The 15,241-nt window shown below is 39.8% G+C and overlaps 1 protein-coding gene across 1 annotated transcript; it reads right to left on the bottom strand.

The window, feature by feature from the left end:
- Positions 1–42: 42 nt before the first annotated feature.
- Positions 43–14,369, bottom strand: LOC146483410 (PC3-like endoprotease variant B; the record flags this gene model as incomplete). The annotated part of the gene is made up of 11 exons (XM_085105595.1): positions 43–2,767; positions 3,616–3,802; positions 4,974–5,358; positions 8,956–9,177; positions 10,248–10,348; positions 10,845–11,066; positions 11,381–11,553; positions 12,346–12,434; positions 12,542–12,615; positions 13,072–13,218; positions 14,280–14,369. Coding segments are annotated over 11 exons (2,247 nt in total), but the record flags the coding sequence as incomplete, so codon positions are not given.
- Positions 14,370–15,241: the final 872 nt, after the last annotated feature.

Genomic DNA, 15,241 nt, shown 5'->3' with positions numbered 1-15,241 from the left:
ATCCCCCCCCCCCCCCCACCCACAAATTGAAATAAGGGTGAATAAGCTGTTGTTGTTGCTGTTGTTGGCAAGTAGTAATTTCTCATTGTATTCTTTCCGAGAATCTTAGGTAATTGTATAATTTAAAAAATTCAAGTATTTGTGACGTCACACTTTAGTACCCTATTAAGACATTCTCAATTATTAATTGAATCCAATTTGAAAAAGATACTCCCTTTAAGACAAAACATAACAAAATCAAATACCCTGTTTAAGATAGAAAACCCTGAAATGAAATTAATGAAATTTCGAAATCACCAGTGACACTTCCCCAGAAAGCTAAAGGAGTCAACGTGTCCTGACAAAAAATGAATCTTCAGCTGAAGTTAAAATTCTCACGTCCACACCAGAAACTCAAATCGATGACCACTCCAATTCATGAACGATCCTTTAACATTTAACAAAGTTGATTTTGCTTTTTTTCAAAAATATTAAACTAAAGCAGCGAAAGGACGGGTTTACCAACTAAAAATCACTGACTAACGTTTCCATTAAAGAGGCCTGGTTCAGACGCCGTATATGGCAAGCGCCGTACCTAGTTTAATTCAGTTCGAGTTACTGCGCCTTTCAATAACATACGGACTCTAAACTTCAATCCCAAGTAACAATTTGCTTCCTTGTTTTACTGCTGTCGATAATTATTACGGCGACAACCGGCTGACCGCAAAAAATACAGAAACTGATAAAGAGGATCGAAATCTGCCAATCACAGCGCACGAACATGAACTTTCCACCCCATTGAGCCAAACATTTTGTTTTCTTAGAAGTCCGCTCAAAGATTGAGGCAGGCAGGCAGGCAGTAAAAACGTAACGGTTAGTTGAATCTTGAACTACAGAGTCCACTTGTTATTGACAGCGCAGTAAAAGCAACAAGCTGATTCAGACCGCGCACGTTACTCGACCAGCTTCGACTTTGGTGCTATTCTGGGACGAAAGCTGATTTAAACGTCGCACTTTATGTCAAACCGAACTCGTCCCGCCTCTTGCAAGCGCGCCCAACTTTCATGCTTGACTGGTCACTGAACCAGAGTCTTACTATGTGTCAAAAAAATACAAAAGTGTATTTACTGCATTAGGTTCGAGCCATGAAAGGCATATGAAACAACTTCTGCAGTACCTTAAAGGTTTTTGCGCTGCTTCATTTTAATCTGCCTCACAGAATTGATTCTGTCGCCGTACCGCTGACAAACCACTGCCGTACCATGCTGTTGCTTTTGGCACATCTGAGCCAGACCTGAGTTTCATATGTGAATATAGTCACATTACAGTCTTGAATGCTTAAAAAGAACCTTTCATCCGCAGAAAGCTAAGCAGGCATACACGAAGGAATGTTTACGTCTTAAGTCAAACATCATTCAAGATTACCGCATTCAACGAAAACAACGGTTATTCAACTAAACATAACAATCGACAAAATATGAGGAAGTGCACTACCTATAACAAGTATTTAGCAAACCTAAGAACTGGAGTATGCCGCACACAATTCGTTTTCTTTCACATGTGCTGTCCCTTGTTCATGGTGTTGCTTGGGTCAGTTCTGATTTGCCAGGGTATCGTTACTTTGTTTTGGTTTAAGAAACTTTATTAAACTGCATTTTTTCAAAAGTTGTTATCCAGAGTTAAGTATTTACCTGTCGCCCACCTTTACAAATAGTTTCTTGGGCGAGTTGTGGTTCTAATTCTTGACTCGTTTGAAGAAATCTTTAATTAATTGTGACCATATACATATATTGAGTGAGAAGTACGTTTCCTAGGAGTTATTTTTCAGGTTTTGTATAACTTTTTTTTCCAGAAAATCCTAAAGTATGGCTGGCTGTAATTCAATTTTCACATGTCACTAAGCAGACGTCCTTTCCCGTGATGCTGTTTTTGAAAATATAAGAGTGGTTATAGCTGTTGATTTTGTACCAGCAATAAACCCCGAACTTGAGAAGTATTCAATTATAATTGCTAATGAGTCCCTTCCTGTGGCGCGGTTTGTTTTGGTTTAAAAAGTGGCGCTAGCTTTTGAGTCTAAGCATCGATTATATAAACATAGCTACTAAGATGTAACTGAAATGCTTTTTATGTTATCGATTGCTTTCCGCCACCTTTACACTGGCGTACGGCTTGTGAGCGAATTGGTTAATTAACATTCATAAACATAAAAAAAGGCGAACGATTGCTACGCACTATAAATCTAAATCTATGTCAGACGCGCGCGTGGCATCATTGTCATCGTCATCATCGCCGTAACCTGACACGCTATCATCGGGACCAGTCCCGTAAAATGTCAATTTCCATTCTAGAAACACGCCCGAGCTTATCCTCCCTGATTCGGGATTTAACCCGGGAACAAACTCCTCTTGAAAACCATTATTGACCTGCACTCGCTGAGAGCCGGTCTCTTCCGTTGTGACCTGCACTCTCTGCCCTTGATAATCTGTATCCGTTCGTTTGCTCTGGGATATCTTGCTAGGTTCGTTCGTGTAAATGTACCGATCATACCCGTAAACCTTGTCACTTTCATCGTCACCAGTTTCGTCGTCGTCTTGGAGCGTCTTTTTAGCAGCGGCTGTTATTTGGTAGTTATTGTTTTCCTGAGTAACGTCCGGCGTTTCGTACGAGGTGTAGAAAGCTCCAGGATTTTGGCTCATTCCTACTCCATCTTGAAATTCTTCTGGGAGAAAGGTGTCGAACGTTCCTGGGTCATAGTCTCCCCATTCCTCGGCTTCTGAATTGCCTGGTACTTTGAGACAAAAAGTCAGCCACTTAGGGGCGATATTTTAACGTTTAATGTATATTTTCAAGGTTGTGTTCAGTCAACACACAACAAGATGAAACTGTGCGTTAATCCTTGCACCAATGAGTCTGGTCGGGAGCAATAAAATGTGATTACAGTTGATCGCGCCATAGGACCACCCTTTAATCCGACCACTTCGTTAATACGACTTAAGTCCGCCATTTGGAGTCCCAACGTGTCAATTCATTACAAAATTACTCAGTTTATACAAAATTTGAAATGCAAAATAGCTTAAACTTTCAAAGCAAACACATTAATTCTATAGATATTTTGTTGTTTCGTTTTCCTCCGTTCTTCTCTTTCCTTTTGTGGACTCTCGTGATTTGACACAACTCAGCAAATACGACCAAAATTTGATGGCCGGTGGAGCGTCGTTTGTGGTTAAAAACGGAGTTCCACAGCACAAGCCGGGTGAAAAAAATGTCCTGAAGTGTGACTCTTGAAATGAAAGCTAGACTGTTTACAATCCACAATTGCCGAGATCGTATGCTTCAATCCAATTGCCGCCATCTTGTTGCACCTTACAGTAAACCATGTTCCTAGTTCTAATAATAATAATAATAATAATAATAATAATAATAATAATAATAATAATAATGATAATAAAGGTTTATTAGCATTCCAAAAATGAATTGGCTCTTCTATGCTAGTTCAAGGACAAAGTGGAATGACCATACAGACTTGACACAGAACTACACAACTGTCTTGGTGAATGGTGAATGGAATATCACCATACTGTTAACGTGTGTGAACTATAAACCGTCATGTAGTTTCTCATAACTATCTAAACTCACCATTGTTTTTCTCTTCTTCGTCCTCGCCGCTGTTTACCTTGTTCTCTGGAAGCTCGGCCGGTGTGTGAATCTTGTGTTTCTTCACCCCCTCCGGGTAGGGCGCATCCCATGAAGCCCCATTGAAGTCTCCATTCTTTCCAGCCTTTTTGGATTCTAATTCTTGAGTTTTCTTTTCATCGTCAATAACCTTTAATTTAGCGAGAAGAAGAAAGTTAGTGACAAGTGAGATAAAAATGTAATATGGCTGACTCTTAATGGGGGAGATGTTGGGCAGTTTTAGAATTGTTGCCCCAGACATAGCATCAAATTCGTCCCAAGCCGATGACTTAGCCTTTGCAATTTTCTATTCAATTCCAACAGACAGAGCGTTTCCGTAATCTTTTTGGCCTCATTCTTCACCGAATTTTACTAATGTAAAATGTGAACGGTGAAAACGGCGCTCACAAGGAACGTATCGTATCAAACAACCAACAGGCCATAAATCTGTTTCTTTACGATAACTACAAATGAGCACACACGAGCTGATGGGTAAAGAGTTGCTGGTGGAGGCTGTCAATCATATCCAAGTGCAAACACTATATAGTTGGAAGACAAAGATATTTTTCGTGTTCTTCATAACATAGATATGCTAGATTTATGATCTAACATTCCAAGGTCATACGATACACAATATTTCTTCCTGCTGCGCAATTTGCTGAATCGTGCAATATAATTGGCTACTTGAGTGGGACACATTTTTAAATCTGGACCGTTTATATTCCTCGCACACGTTAGCGTTCGGTCAATTTTTTTTAATGGCGCCATTTCAACTGAAATGATAAATGTAGACGTCGTTAACGTCCGCAAATTCATTTCAGTTCAAATGTGATCAAAAAAATAACTCAGACCATATTTTCCCATACGAATCACACACTAAGTCAATAAGAATTTCCCGTATAACCCTGCAACCAATTACTAGGCAAACTCGCAGTCTAGTGGGCTTATTTCGTTTTGAGATTCCTTTTATGAAACAAATACGCCGGTCGGTCGTGGATGCTATCTTTTAAAAATTTTAAGTTAAATCATTTTAACGAGCGGTTATCAATTACAGTGTCTAAAGTAGGGTCGCGTTTGCTGGGTTTACAACATTCCGTGAATGGTTACCAAAACTCGCGGTTTTTTCTAAGCCAATGAGAAGCAAAACCAAAACAAATCGTCACCGGTTCGCACGCGTTTTCCCGCGCTTAACGCCGGTTGCATAAATTTGATTCGAGTTCTGCTTGGTTCATTACGCTATTTGCGTTCTCGTGTTTGCCAGAATAACTTTGATATTTGATTTACGAAACTGTATTGAAAACCACTCTAAAAGCCAAATTTACCTCTTCTTCTAGGTCTTCCACGTCCGCCTCCTGTTTACTGGTATCGTGTTGCAGATATCCATTCACGTCTACACCCTTATTCAACGTAGCGATGTTATCAGTAACATTCATCACCCACACTCCCTTGGGATTCTCTCCCCAGTTGTGCACGGTCATAAATGTCCAATCATGAAGACCATTTTTTGAATCATCATAGCGCCGAGTAGAAAGCATTTCGTTCCTAGTCCCGCTCGGCGTGAACAGGTCAATGCTGACGTCACCGCGTCGCCGATGCTGAAAACTGACGGTTAGGGTCACGTGTTCCAGCTTAGTGATTTCCTTATCAGTTCCATCGCAGGCAATGGTGTCGATGGTGATTGACAGGGTTCCGCCAGCGGGGATCTCCCTGTAAAACAAAATCATTTTCACTCTCAATATCAAATTACTCTTTAACACGTGTAGGGCCTAAACGAAAAAAAAAAAAACAAGAGGACACCTTTTTAACTCGTGAATGGGCGCATACGCTATGAACGAGTTATAGCGATGGCGGACTTTTTGCCTGGTTGGTTGGTTGGTTGGTTCTGTCGTTAACGCTCGGGCATGCGCAGTGAATGAGTTTTAAATTCAAGTAGTGGAAAAAACACGCGAAACGTTTTTGTTTATGGCGCATCAGGATATTCTCATTCAATCTGTAGAGAATAATTTGACGATCATTTAGGGTAAGAATTGGGATTTTTCGTTAAATCAGAGCAAAGTTATAAGTTTTCTCAGTTTTTCAGAAAGTCCGGGGTCGTAAACTCAATTAGTGGAAAAAAACCGAGGAAATTTTTTTCACAACGCATCAGAATAATCTTATTCAGTTTGTAGACAATAATTTGACAATCATTTTAGTGTAAGAATGGAGATTTTTCGTTGAATCTGAGCAAAGTTATAGGTTTTTTTCGTTTTTTTCCACAAAGTGCGATATCCTTTAAGAATTTAAAAATTATTGAATTTCAAAAATTCAATTAGTGAAGTATCGGCAAGACCTTGGAATAAACAAGACGCTTTTTAGAGCGTTTACGTGGCATGCGTTGATATTATTTCTTTTAGCTTTCAAGGAAGTGTCCGTAGCCGTCTTAATTTCAATAACTGATGTTTCATCTGCATTCACGAGTTGGCTCACAGGAGCCTTTGATTCGAACCAACGTTATACGCTTGTATGAATTAAGGTATCTCAAATGCCAATTGGCTTAAAGGGGCAGTGTCACTTACTTTTAGTGTCACTTTGAATAGGCAAAACCTTTTTTTGTGGATGTAAACGTCAAAATAATGTTTCAGTTATGTTAACAACAACCCTAATAGTGCAAAGAAACTAGTATCATTCATTTTTATCTGCGGATGGCTGGGATGGAAATAGATTGCGACTTGAAAAAATTGGCCAACTAAAAAAGGCTAAAAAGTGATTTTAAATCGTTTCATATTTTCTTCCCGGAGCTCTTAAAGTAATTTCATATTAGAAAAGAGGTTCTTAGTCAAATATTTGAGCACCCTTAACCAACATACAACAAAATCTCCGTGACAATCCCCCTTTAATAAACCTGACTTGCAGAGAACGACTTTTCAAATTTAGTTTGCGTGGTTTAAAAAACCGCTTTTCCCACTAATCTTGTTTCTAGGGTCTTTTTATCTGTTGGTATTCAACGGGAAGGAGCGGTTCTGGGGATGAAAGCGATATAAAATTTGAAAGTCGTACGTACTCGTACTCAATCTCGTTCTCGTATTCTGATCTGAAGTTCCCTATTTACTTTGTAGAGGTCGTGGTTACTACGCTAACAAGCCAAAAAATCTGCCAAATAAGTTAACGCGAATTTTTAAAATTGGGCGAGTCTGAGACTCGTCACTTAGCATTTAGAAGCAACAGCAACAACGTAGAGACTATAGCTAAGGATTTATAGCCAACCCTGATGAGCCAAAACGGATGGACACATTTTTTAGTTAACCCTTTGACCCCTGAATTTTTTACTAAGTTTTGCTAAAAATTGACATGGACAGAGAAAATGGCTAATAAAAGCTTAAGTTTTCATCCAAACCATACATAACCATATATTTCTAGAAAGTAGACGAGATGAGCATTTTGAAAATGTAAACATTATGTTGTGAATTATTAACTAGTCTGGTTAGTCATTCAAAATGTCCGCCAAAAAAGAAAAAAAATTACATTTGCTGTCATTGGTCCAAGTTTATTTTATTTTTTTTTTTAACAGCTTTATTGACCATCACACATGGTAAATACAATAAATTAAACAACTAGAAAGAAATGAAAAATACGTGAAAAGTGATAAGGTCAAAAGGGCAGGTGCGAACGGGACGCGAGGACCCATGCGAGGCACCTCCCATGATACAAATAATAATTAAAACACAAACAACCAAAAGACGCTAAAAAACTAGGGATGGCAGGAGCAGGATCGTACAATTGACCAGGTACAGGGATAGAATATGTCAAAGTGATTTTGCAAAAGGTGAAACATGTGCTCAGTAACAAAGTTGCGGAAGGAAGCAGTAGTTGAAAAACTGGTAGGGGGTGAGAGTTTACAGATATAGTTCCAGAGCTTAACAATACGATTAAAGTAAGAGGCCTGAAAAGTGCTAGTTTTCATACAGGAGTTTTAAGGTTATAAGGATAACTTAGTCTGGTTCGGCCGTGAGAAACAGGAGAAACAAAATCATCAACATTAAGATCAGTAAAACCTTTCCGACATTTGTAAAAAAAAACAAGATCTTTGAGTTCGCGGTCAAACGTCAGAGGAAGAAGTTTCAAAGTTAAAAGTCTGTCTCTGTATGACATCACGCCTACACGTTGTTTGAGGATCCACCTTGTGGCCCTCCTTTGAACCCTTTCAATTTGAATTTTTAATGCTATCTTGTCCGGGGACCAGACTTGGGTCGCGTAGGATAACTGAGATTTCACGAGTGCAAGATAAAGTGAGCGTCTAGCAGAGACATCGTTTAATAATTATTTCCCTCTATGCAAGCTACTGATGTCCAACTATCAGTATATCACTTGAATACTATATAGGCTACAACAATCAGCAATCGTTTTCATTCTTGGATCACACTTCACCTGAAAACAGCTTGTCAAAAAATATAGTCGGACTGATATCGACCTCAAAGGCATGAGTCGGTCCATGGTTGGGGCCTGAAAATTGTGGTTATTCCGTATTGTATAAAAAATCCAAACCGCTCTGATTCAGGTTTAGAGTCTTCCCTTCATTTCTACAGCGTTGTTGCCGAGCTGGTTTCCATCTCGATGTTTGTCCATCACGATTATCACATGCATGAGATGCTGCTCTCTTGATGCTTCGACAATATTCACATTTTCGGTCTCTTCTGGGGAAGAATAATCGGCGGTTTCGTACTCGAAACTGTACTCCTACCAAATATTGCTAATGTTGGGTCTTTCCACCACATTTCGATGAATGTCCTCCAAGTCTGAGTAGAAGGATGCCATTTTTAAATCACCAGATGACATCTGTAACCAATGCTTTGAAAAAAATTGAAAATTTCCCCCTGAAAACTAGAGAAATCTGGCTAAAATAGACGCCATTTTGAATCACGTTGTTTCTTTCAATAGTAGAGGAGGCCTAGGACCTAGAAAGTGTCTTTGGCCCCTTTTTTTAGAGCAAAATGTACACCATATATGAAAGCGCGCCTATAGGCGTCTTCAGGGGTCAAAAATCAAACGCCAAATTCATAGTTTATCATTGAACAGGTCCGATATTTTCTTGTCGTTAACGTGCCCTTGAATTTCCGCTTATTTCTCAGAAAGAACCGTGGCATAGCCGAGGAAACAGGAAAATAAACCCTTAGGACAAGCTAGCAGAGATAAGCCGGGTTCTCGCCATTTTAATTTCCCTTTGAATTCCCTTCCGGAGTTCACTATTTTGAGAGCTCGCTGTTTATTTCTACCTGCTTTTCTGCTGACGGAGCTGCAGTTAAAATTAAAACAGATACCGTGACTCACTGTTGTGTTTGACTTGAGGGTCCGTGGCAGGTTCTTTGTGGTGCTACACTTTTCCAAGTTTTCGCTCGTTTGACCATTGCCGTGGCATCTAACCTCCCAAAGCCAAACTTATGATTAAAATGATAACCAGCTCCATTCTTCATCCACCCTTCATCGACTGGACTCGTAACCTGGGCAGTTTCCACTACAAGATGCTGAACATCTCGCCAAGAAAGATTGGGGCTAGAAAAAAAAATCAATGAGACCGGTGGATGAGTTCAAGTACACTGCTAATTGTTGAAACATAATGGCAAATTATTTAAACCGACTCTGAGTGAGAACTGATTTCAAATTAAAGAGAGCCTTGTCACTCGGTGGCCATGTTGAGTCTCGGGGGGAATAAAAAGTTTTGTTTTCACATGGCAAGCCTCAGCCAGACACGAATTCAGTGCGAGGCTTGCCGTGCAAAAGCAAAGCTTTTTATTCTCCTGAGACTCAACATAGAAGGTCTATTGAAGTCAATACTAGGCCATCATAAGACGTCTCGTCGGATCTACATTTCGGTGTGATATCATACTCACCACAGGGAATGGCAATTTTTACCCCGGGCCGGGGGTGGGGGGTGGGGGGTGGGGGGGGCTTCCTCTCAGAAGTTTTTGTGTTGAGATGCCGCCTGCTTCTTCAAACCCTGACCCTATTTCCAGGCCTAAATACACAATTTCTCGATTGCCCTCTTCAGACCTGGTTTCGAAAGTCAATACCGGTTTTCAGAATTTCAGACCAAAATGGTTAAAATCGATACCAAAAACCATATTACCCAAGGTGGTTGATAACTATGTAGGTACAGTATAGGGGATTATACCTTGGGGAAATTATTGTCAGGAATCTGATTGTATGGTGCACTACCTACTTAAGGTTTTTTTTTTTTTACCGATACACAGTTACTATCACTTAAATTCAAAGCCTGAGTTTTCAAAAAGAATAGGATAATTTTACTTGATTCTCTCGTTTTAGTTTTTGGTCCTACCTAAACTTGGTCTGATTGACCGGTGTTTCCCTCTCTAACGTTAGCTAACGTTTGTTAAATTGACAGCTGAAAAATCATCAAAATTGCATAGCGTAGTAAACAGAGTCCATTAAGATACATAGCTGAAATGTCAACTCGGATTGTAACGTAACTCATGCATGGTAACGTAGCTGGTTAAGCGCGATAAAAATTAATTTAACAAGCAACGAAAAGAAGCTGTAAAAAGTGGTTTTATTCTTTTTTGTACCTAAATCGCTTGAAAAACAAAAGCGAAACATGTACTCACTTTGCCTGTATAACAAGAGCAAACATTCCTGCAGCCAGTGGCGCAGCAGACGACGTCCCTTTGAACTCTTCTGTGCACTTGTGATGTAGGTCCGTAGTGACCTAAAACAAGATAAACAGATTACCCCGGAAGGACCGTTGCTTTCTTGTATAACCTAAGAAATTATTCATGGCTTCAAAATCATTTCTGAGAGCCCTCCCCCAACTAACATTTTTGGGACCTTGACTACTATAGCATGACACCAAATCAAACCATCATCACTAATTCGTTTTCCCATAATCTCAATAGGATTTAGGGCCCCATGGAGTCACTCTCCTTCAGTCAAATAAACGACAATGCTCATTTATAAATTCTTGCCTTCTAATATTAAGTTTTCAACTCAAGTAATGCAAATTTCTATGGATGTTTAAGAGGCAGTTTCACCAATTTTTAGTGTCACTTTCAACAGCCATTAAACATATTTGTGTGAATGGATAATAGTCCAGTTTTGTTAACGAATACTTTGCAAGTGCAAAGGAACTAGGATTAGTTAGCTTTGAAATTTGATGCTGATCACTGTGGGCTTAAAGGGTTAAGAATTTCATCGCTTAGCCATACCATTTTGTTTTCTTCCTTCTCCCTGTGTGATCCTCCATTGAAAGTTACGGCTAACGTAGACGAGCACAACTCGGTGTAGTAAGCCGATAATCCATGATCACCAATACATCCAACTGATATGGTGTATATACTGGTCGTGTAGCCATCACAGTTACAGTCGTCATCTGTCAGACCTCCATTACCAGTTGCCCATACATAGATGTTACCCTTACCACCACGGCCCTTCAATTGGAAAGTAATTCATCTTTGAGAAGAAGTCACAGCTAGTCGCTAATCAGTCCCTGTTCACGATAAACTGCAAACACTGCATTAAATTACCGGTATACGGTCCCTTACTCGGGTCGTACACAGTCTGTACACAAAGTCGATAAGGGAAATATATGGACGATTGACGTCCGATTACGATTGAGTACAACAAGTCGTCAAAAAATGATGTGTTTTCTTCAATGGTGTAATAAAAGCAAATTTATGTAACTTTCAAAACTTGTGTCAGTTAACTAAACTGGGAAAGACTTATGAATGTTAGATCAGTTTACCTTCAAAGCTCCCTGCATAAGTGCTTCTTGAGCAAGCTTTCCCGGTTTACCGAATGTTTTTCCATCATCCTTTGGACCCCAACAGTTGCTGTAGATGTCAATGTACTCGGATTGAAAACTCAGCGAGCTGCCTTCCAGCACATCGGTCGCCTGGCCGTCTAACATTCTTACACCTGAAACATTGGCATAGAAAAATTAATTTCTGTGCATTGAATTTCTTAATTTTTGCTTCAGCAGGGTACAGTCGAACTTGCTATGACTGGATATCCTTAAGGACCGCTCGCGTAAAGTAGCGAGGTTGAAGTCAACTAGAAGAACCATGTATCTCTTCATAAATGGTTCATTTTAAGTAGATAATTGTGTGTCTATTGTAGCCACTGCAACATGCATTTTGACAGAGTTTACAAGAGAGCACGTCTACCTATTCTGGTTGGCCAGATTGAAATAAGCTTAGACCGTGGTTAAACTCCGTCTGAAAATCGTTTGCACAACCCGCCCATGGTACTTGGTTCTGATTGAGACGACGATTGGATATCCTCTTATGAGATATTTTAGCCTACGGCCGCTGTCCTTCGTGAACGTTCGGCTGTTCTTTTTTAATGCGAGTAAACGTAACAACAGCAAATATGACTTCTCCGTTAAGTTATTATCTTAATTATATTATAACGGCTTTGCTTTGCAAGGGTAAATGTCCATATTTTTTTTTTTTTAAAAATCTAGCCGCACCGGATAACGTCTCTTTTCAATACTAGCGTGGTTGTTTTGTACTTCTTTTGTTTGCTTTATCGTGTGCTCGGTTACTTGCCGTTTATCCGTTGGTCTGTTTGTTTGTTAGCCTTTTGTTTGCTGTTTATTTGTTTGTGAGGGGGAATTTTCACCGTGTCGGTCGTTTCTGATCAGAAATCTTTCAATCATGGTCTAATAGTTGACTACATGAGAAAATGATGCTGAGAACTAAGATTTACCTCCAATATTAGCGTCATAAGCCACGCCTACTCCGCATACACTATTGTTAGCGACCGCTGCCACTTCTCCAGCACATCGCGTACCATGACTAGAAGAGACAATTACATGAACAAACATAAAACAACATGAAGCAAAACAAACAGAGAACATAATACGAACACACTACATGAAGAGGACAATTGATTAGATACAAACCAGTTGTCGGGATCACTATCTCTTGGCTTTGGATCAGCATCCATATCATTGAAATCATAGCTCGCTTTTTGATCCTAAACAAAGAAGATGTCTCTTTAATATAACCCAAGAATGGACTGCCACGCAAGTGGTTTATTGGGACTAAGTTTATGGCTGAAGAAACTGAGGTGATTTGATAAAAAGGCAAGAACTGATTGTCTGCCAACTCTTCTATCTTTCCAAATGATATAATCACAGGACTTTATAGGCTGGTTTTGAACTAAATACAGAAATACATAAAGGTTCTTTTTGACTGGAATAGTTGGTCCGAAATTTGGCCTTCCATGAGAAGCGGGTCCTTTAATCGCATGTTTCTTGACTTTCTGCGGATGCGTGAAAAAAGCTACGATTGAAACATCATCACAAGACATATCGGCTGAGAAAAATGAAGTTCCTTTTTCTAACAGAAAGTCCAAATGGTTGATCTAGACCTTTTCCTGTCAGGATAACAACCCATGTAAGCAGCGACATGCATCTATTGCTTCACTTACAAAGTTATCCCTGAGGTCAGGATGTGTGTGGTCTACTCCGTCATCAAGAATGCTAACGACCACACCTCTTCCCGTGATTCCTTGCCGCCAAACTGGCATGACATCGACGTCTACACCCGCTGGCCCAGTGGACTGGCCTTGATTTAACTGTGAACGAGAACATATCGAAGCCATTTTCATTTTTCAACGCGCTGACGAGACGCTATCTAGTGAGACCAAGAGTTCTGCATGGCAACATACTAGTTTTATAAAGAGCTTAATAAGAAGATATAACGAAGAGACAAAATTCTCTGTTACTCTAAGTTTCGTGCTCACGCGCTCTTCTTATTCAAAGCTCTACATTTAAAAAGTGTTTTGAGCACTGTTTAACGGCTTTAGACACTTTATTACTCGTAAAGAGCTTAATATATAATTATTGATCAAAAGGGTAGGTCAAAATTGGTTGGACTAAATTTGGCCCCGATCTGGAAAATTCGATTTTAAACTAGTGGATATATCAGTAAAGAACTAAGTCTTCAGTAAAGGTAAGGAGAAAGCCGTCAACGCCTAGGTAGCTGAAGGTATGGTAATCTACTTGAATCTACTTGCAAGAGAGTGGTCCATATAGATGGCCAGACGGTGGAAGCGGAGGTGAAGAAACTGTTTTTTTTTTTACTTCAGTTAAGGCCAGAAGATGTTTAGAGTTTAAAGGGAGCGTAAAAAGCAAGGCTTGCGTTAAGAATTCGTCGGCCAGTGCAAGCTGGAACTTGAATGGATAAGGAAAGAATAATGCTTGCCTCTGGATCCGGCGGGATGTTGCCTGAACTATAATGGACTTGACATAAAAAAGATGTCATCTCTTCCTCATAATTTCTGATGCTTCTTTTATGAACATTGTAAGTAAAATATTGCAGCAGTTTTCAAATACATATCGTAAAAACAAACTCTTGTAGCGATTCCGCCTAATCAAGAGAGGATCCTTGGCCTAATCACGTGCAAAGACGTAAAACATAATGGACAAATAAGGACTAAAAGCAAAAAGCTTTATTAAAGTTCATTAAATTAAATTAAGTTTTATTACATTTAGAGCTTGAAAACGCGTGCGATCAGCTTACGATTAGCTTATAATAAGTTTTACCTCCCATTGGTCGACGAGGTGAAAAAGAAGCATGAATTTTCTTCAGAGCGTCATTTAAAGTTACTAAGTAGCGGGATTTGATACTACTTACGAGATACCACTGGTCTCTGAATTTCGGGTCAGTAGGGATACCATCCTTTCTTGCTCTTTCTAAAACGTGCTGGTGTTCTGCCCACACTACCTACAGGAAACAAAAGAGACAATTCCCTAGTACTCAATGGAGAACTGACAATATACAGTTTAAGGTGTGCATACATATTGATACGCCGTGCAACATCATATTATTGTGTGCTTTTTCTCCGTGTGATAACCATCAATCGAGTCGGGTATAGGTTCATATACGCCACCACAGGGAGTCCACAAAAGTTGTGAAAAAGAAATAAATTATTAAAATTATTGACTTACGTTGTTTGTTTCTTGCGGTTTTCTATAGTGCTCATTTGCATAAAATTTACGCGACAGCACTAATGTCGTGTACTGAGTTGTGCGCGAGCGGATCTAAGCTCTGCTGACTTTACTATATATATTGACAAGGGAGGCAACTTTTTCGCGAAACAATTTGAACACACTCAGCAAAATAGCTTTGAACGTTCGACTTGTTCGCCGCTTTGCAACCAAATTCGTATCAAATGAAAGCTGGATAAATTTGCGAACACACTTACCTGTCAGAATCCCAAGAAGAAATAATTTTGAGCCAGCATTTTAGCTCCGTTTTCGTAGTTTTGCTCGGTGAAGTTTTTCGCAACAGCTGCGGCCAGTTACCTTGGCGCAGACGTCACAGATTTACGCGCCATCTCGAGCGAAATGTCGCCTCTCCCTACCTCGCAAAGATGTTTTTGCGCGACAGCTATGGTCAGTCACCGCTCCTTGTTTAGTCACAAATTGCGCGAACTGAAATTCTACTTTGGTTTTATTTATAAAATTTAGGTTTGCGCGACAAGTCGGCTGAAAATTTATTTCCGGTCTCGCGCAATTTGTGACTAAACAGGGAGCGATGACTGTCGCGCAAAACCATCTTTGCGAGGTAGGGAGAGGCGACATTTCGCTCATGAT

This window comes from Pavona decussata, unplaced genomic scaffold (assembly GCF_977016875.1).
Source record: "Pavona decussata unplaced genomic scaffold, jaPavDecu1.1 SCAFFOLD_38, whole genome shotgun sequence".
NCBI classification, from domain to species: Eukaryota; Metazoa; Cnidaria; class Anthozoa; order Scleractinia; family Agariciidae; genus Pavona; species Pavona decussata.
The sequence above is the reverse complement of the archived record's forward strand: the minus strand, read 5'-3'. Positions and strand labels throughout refer to the sequence as shown.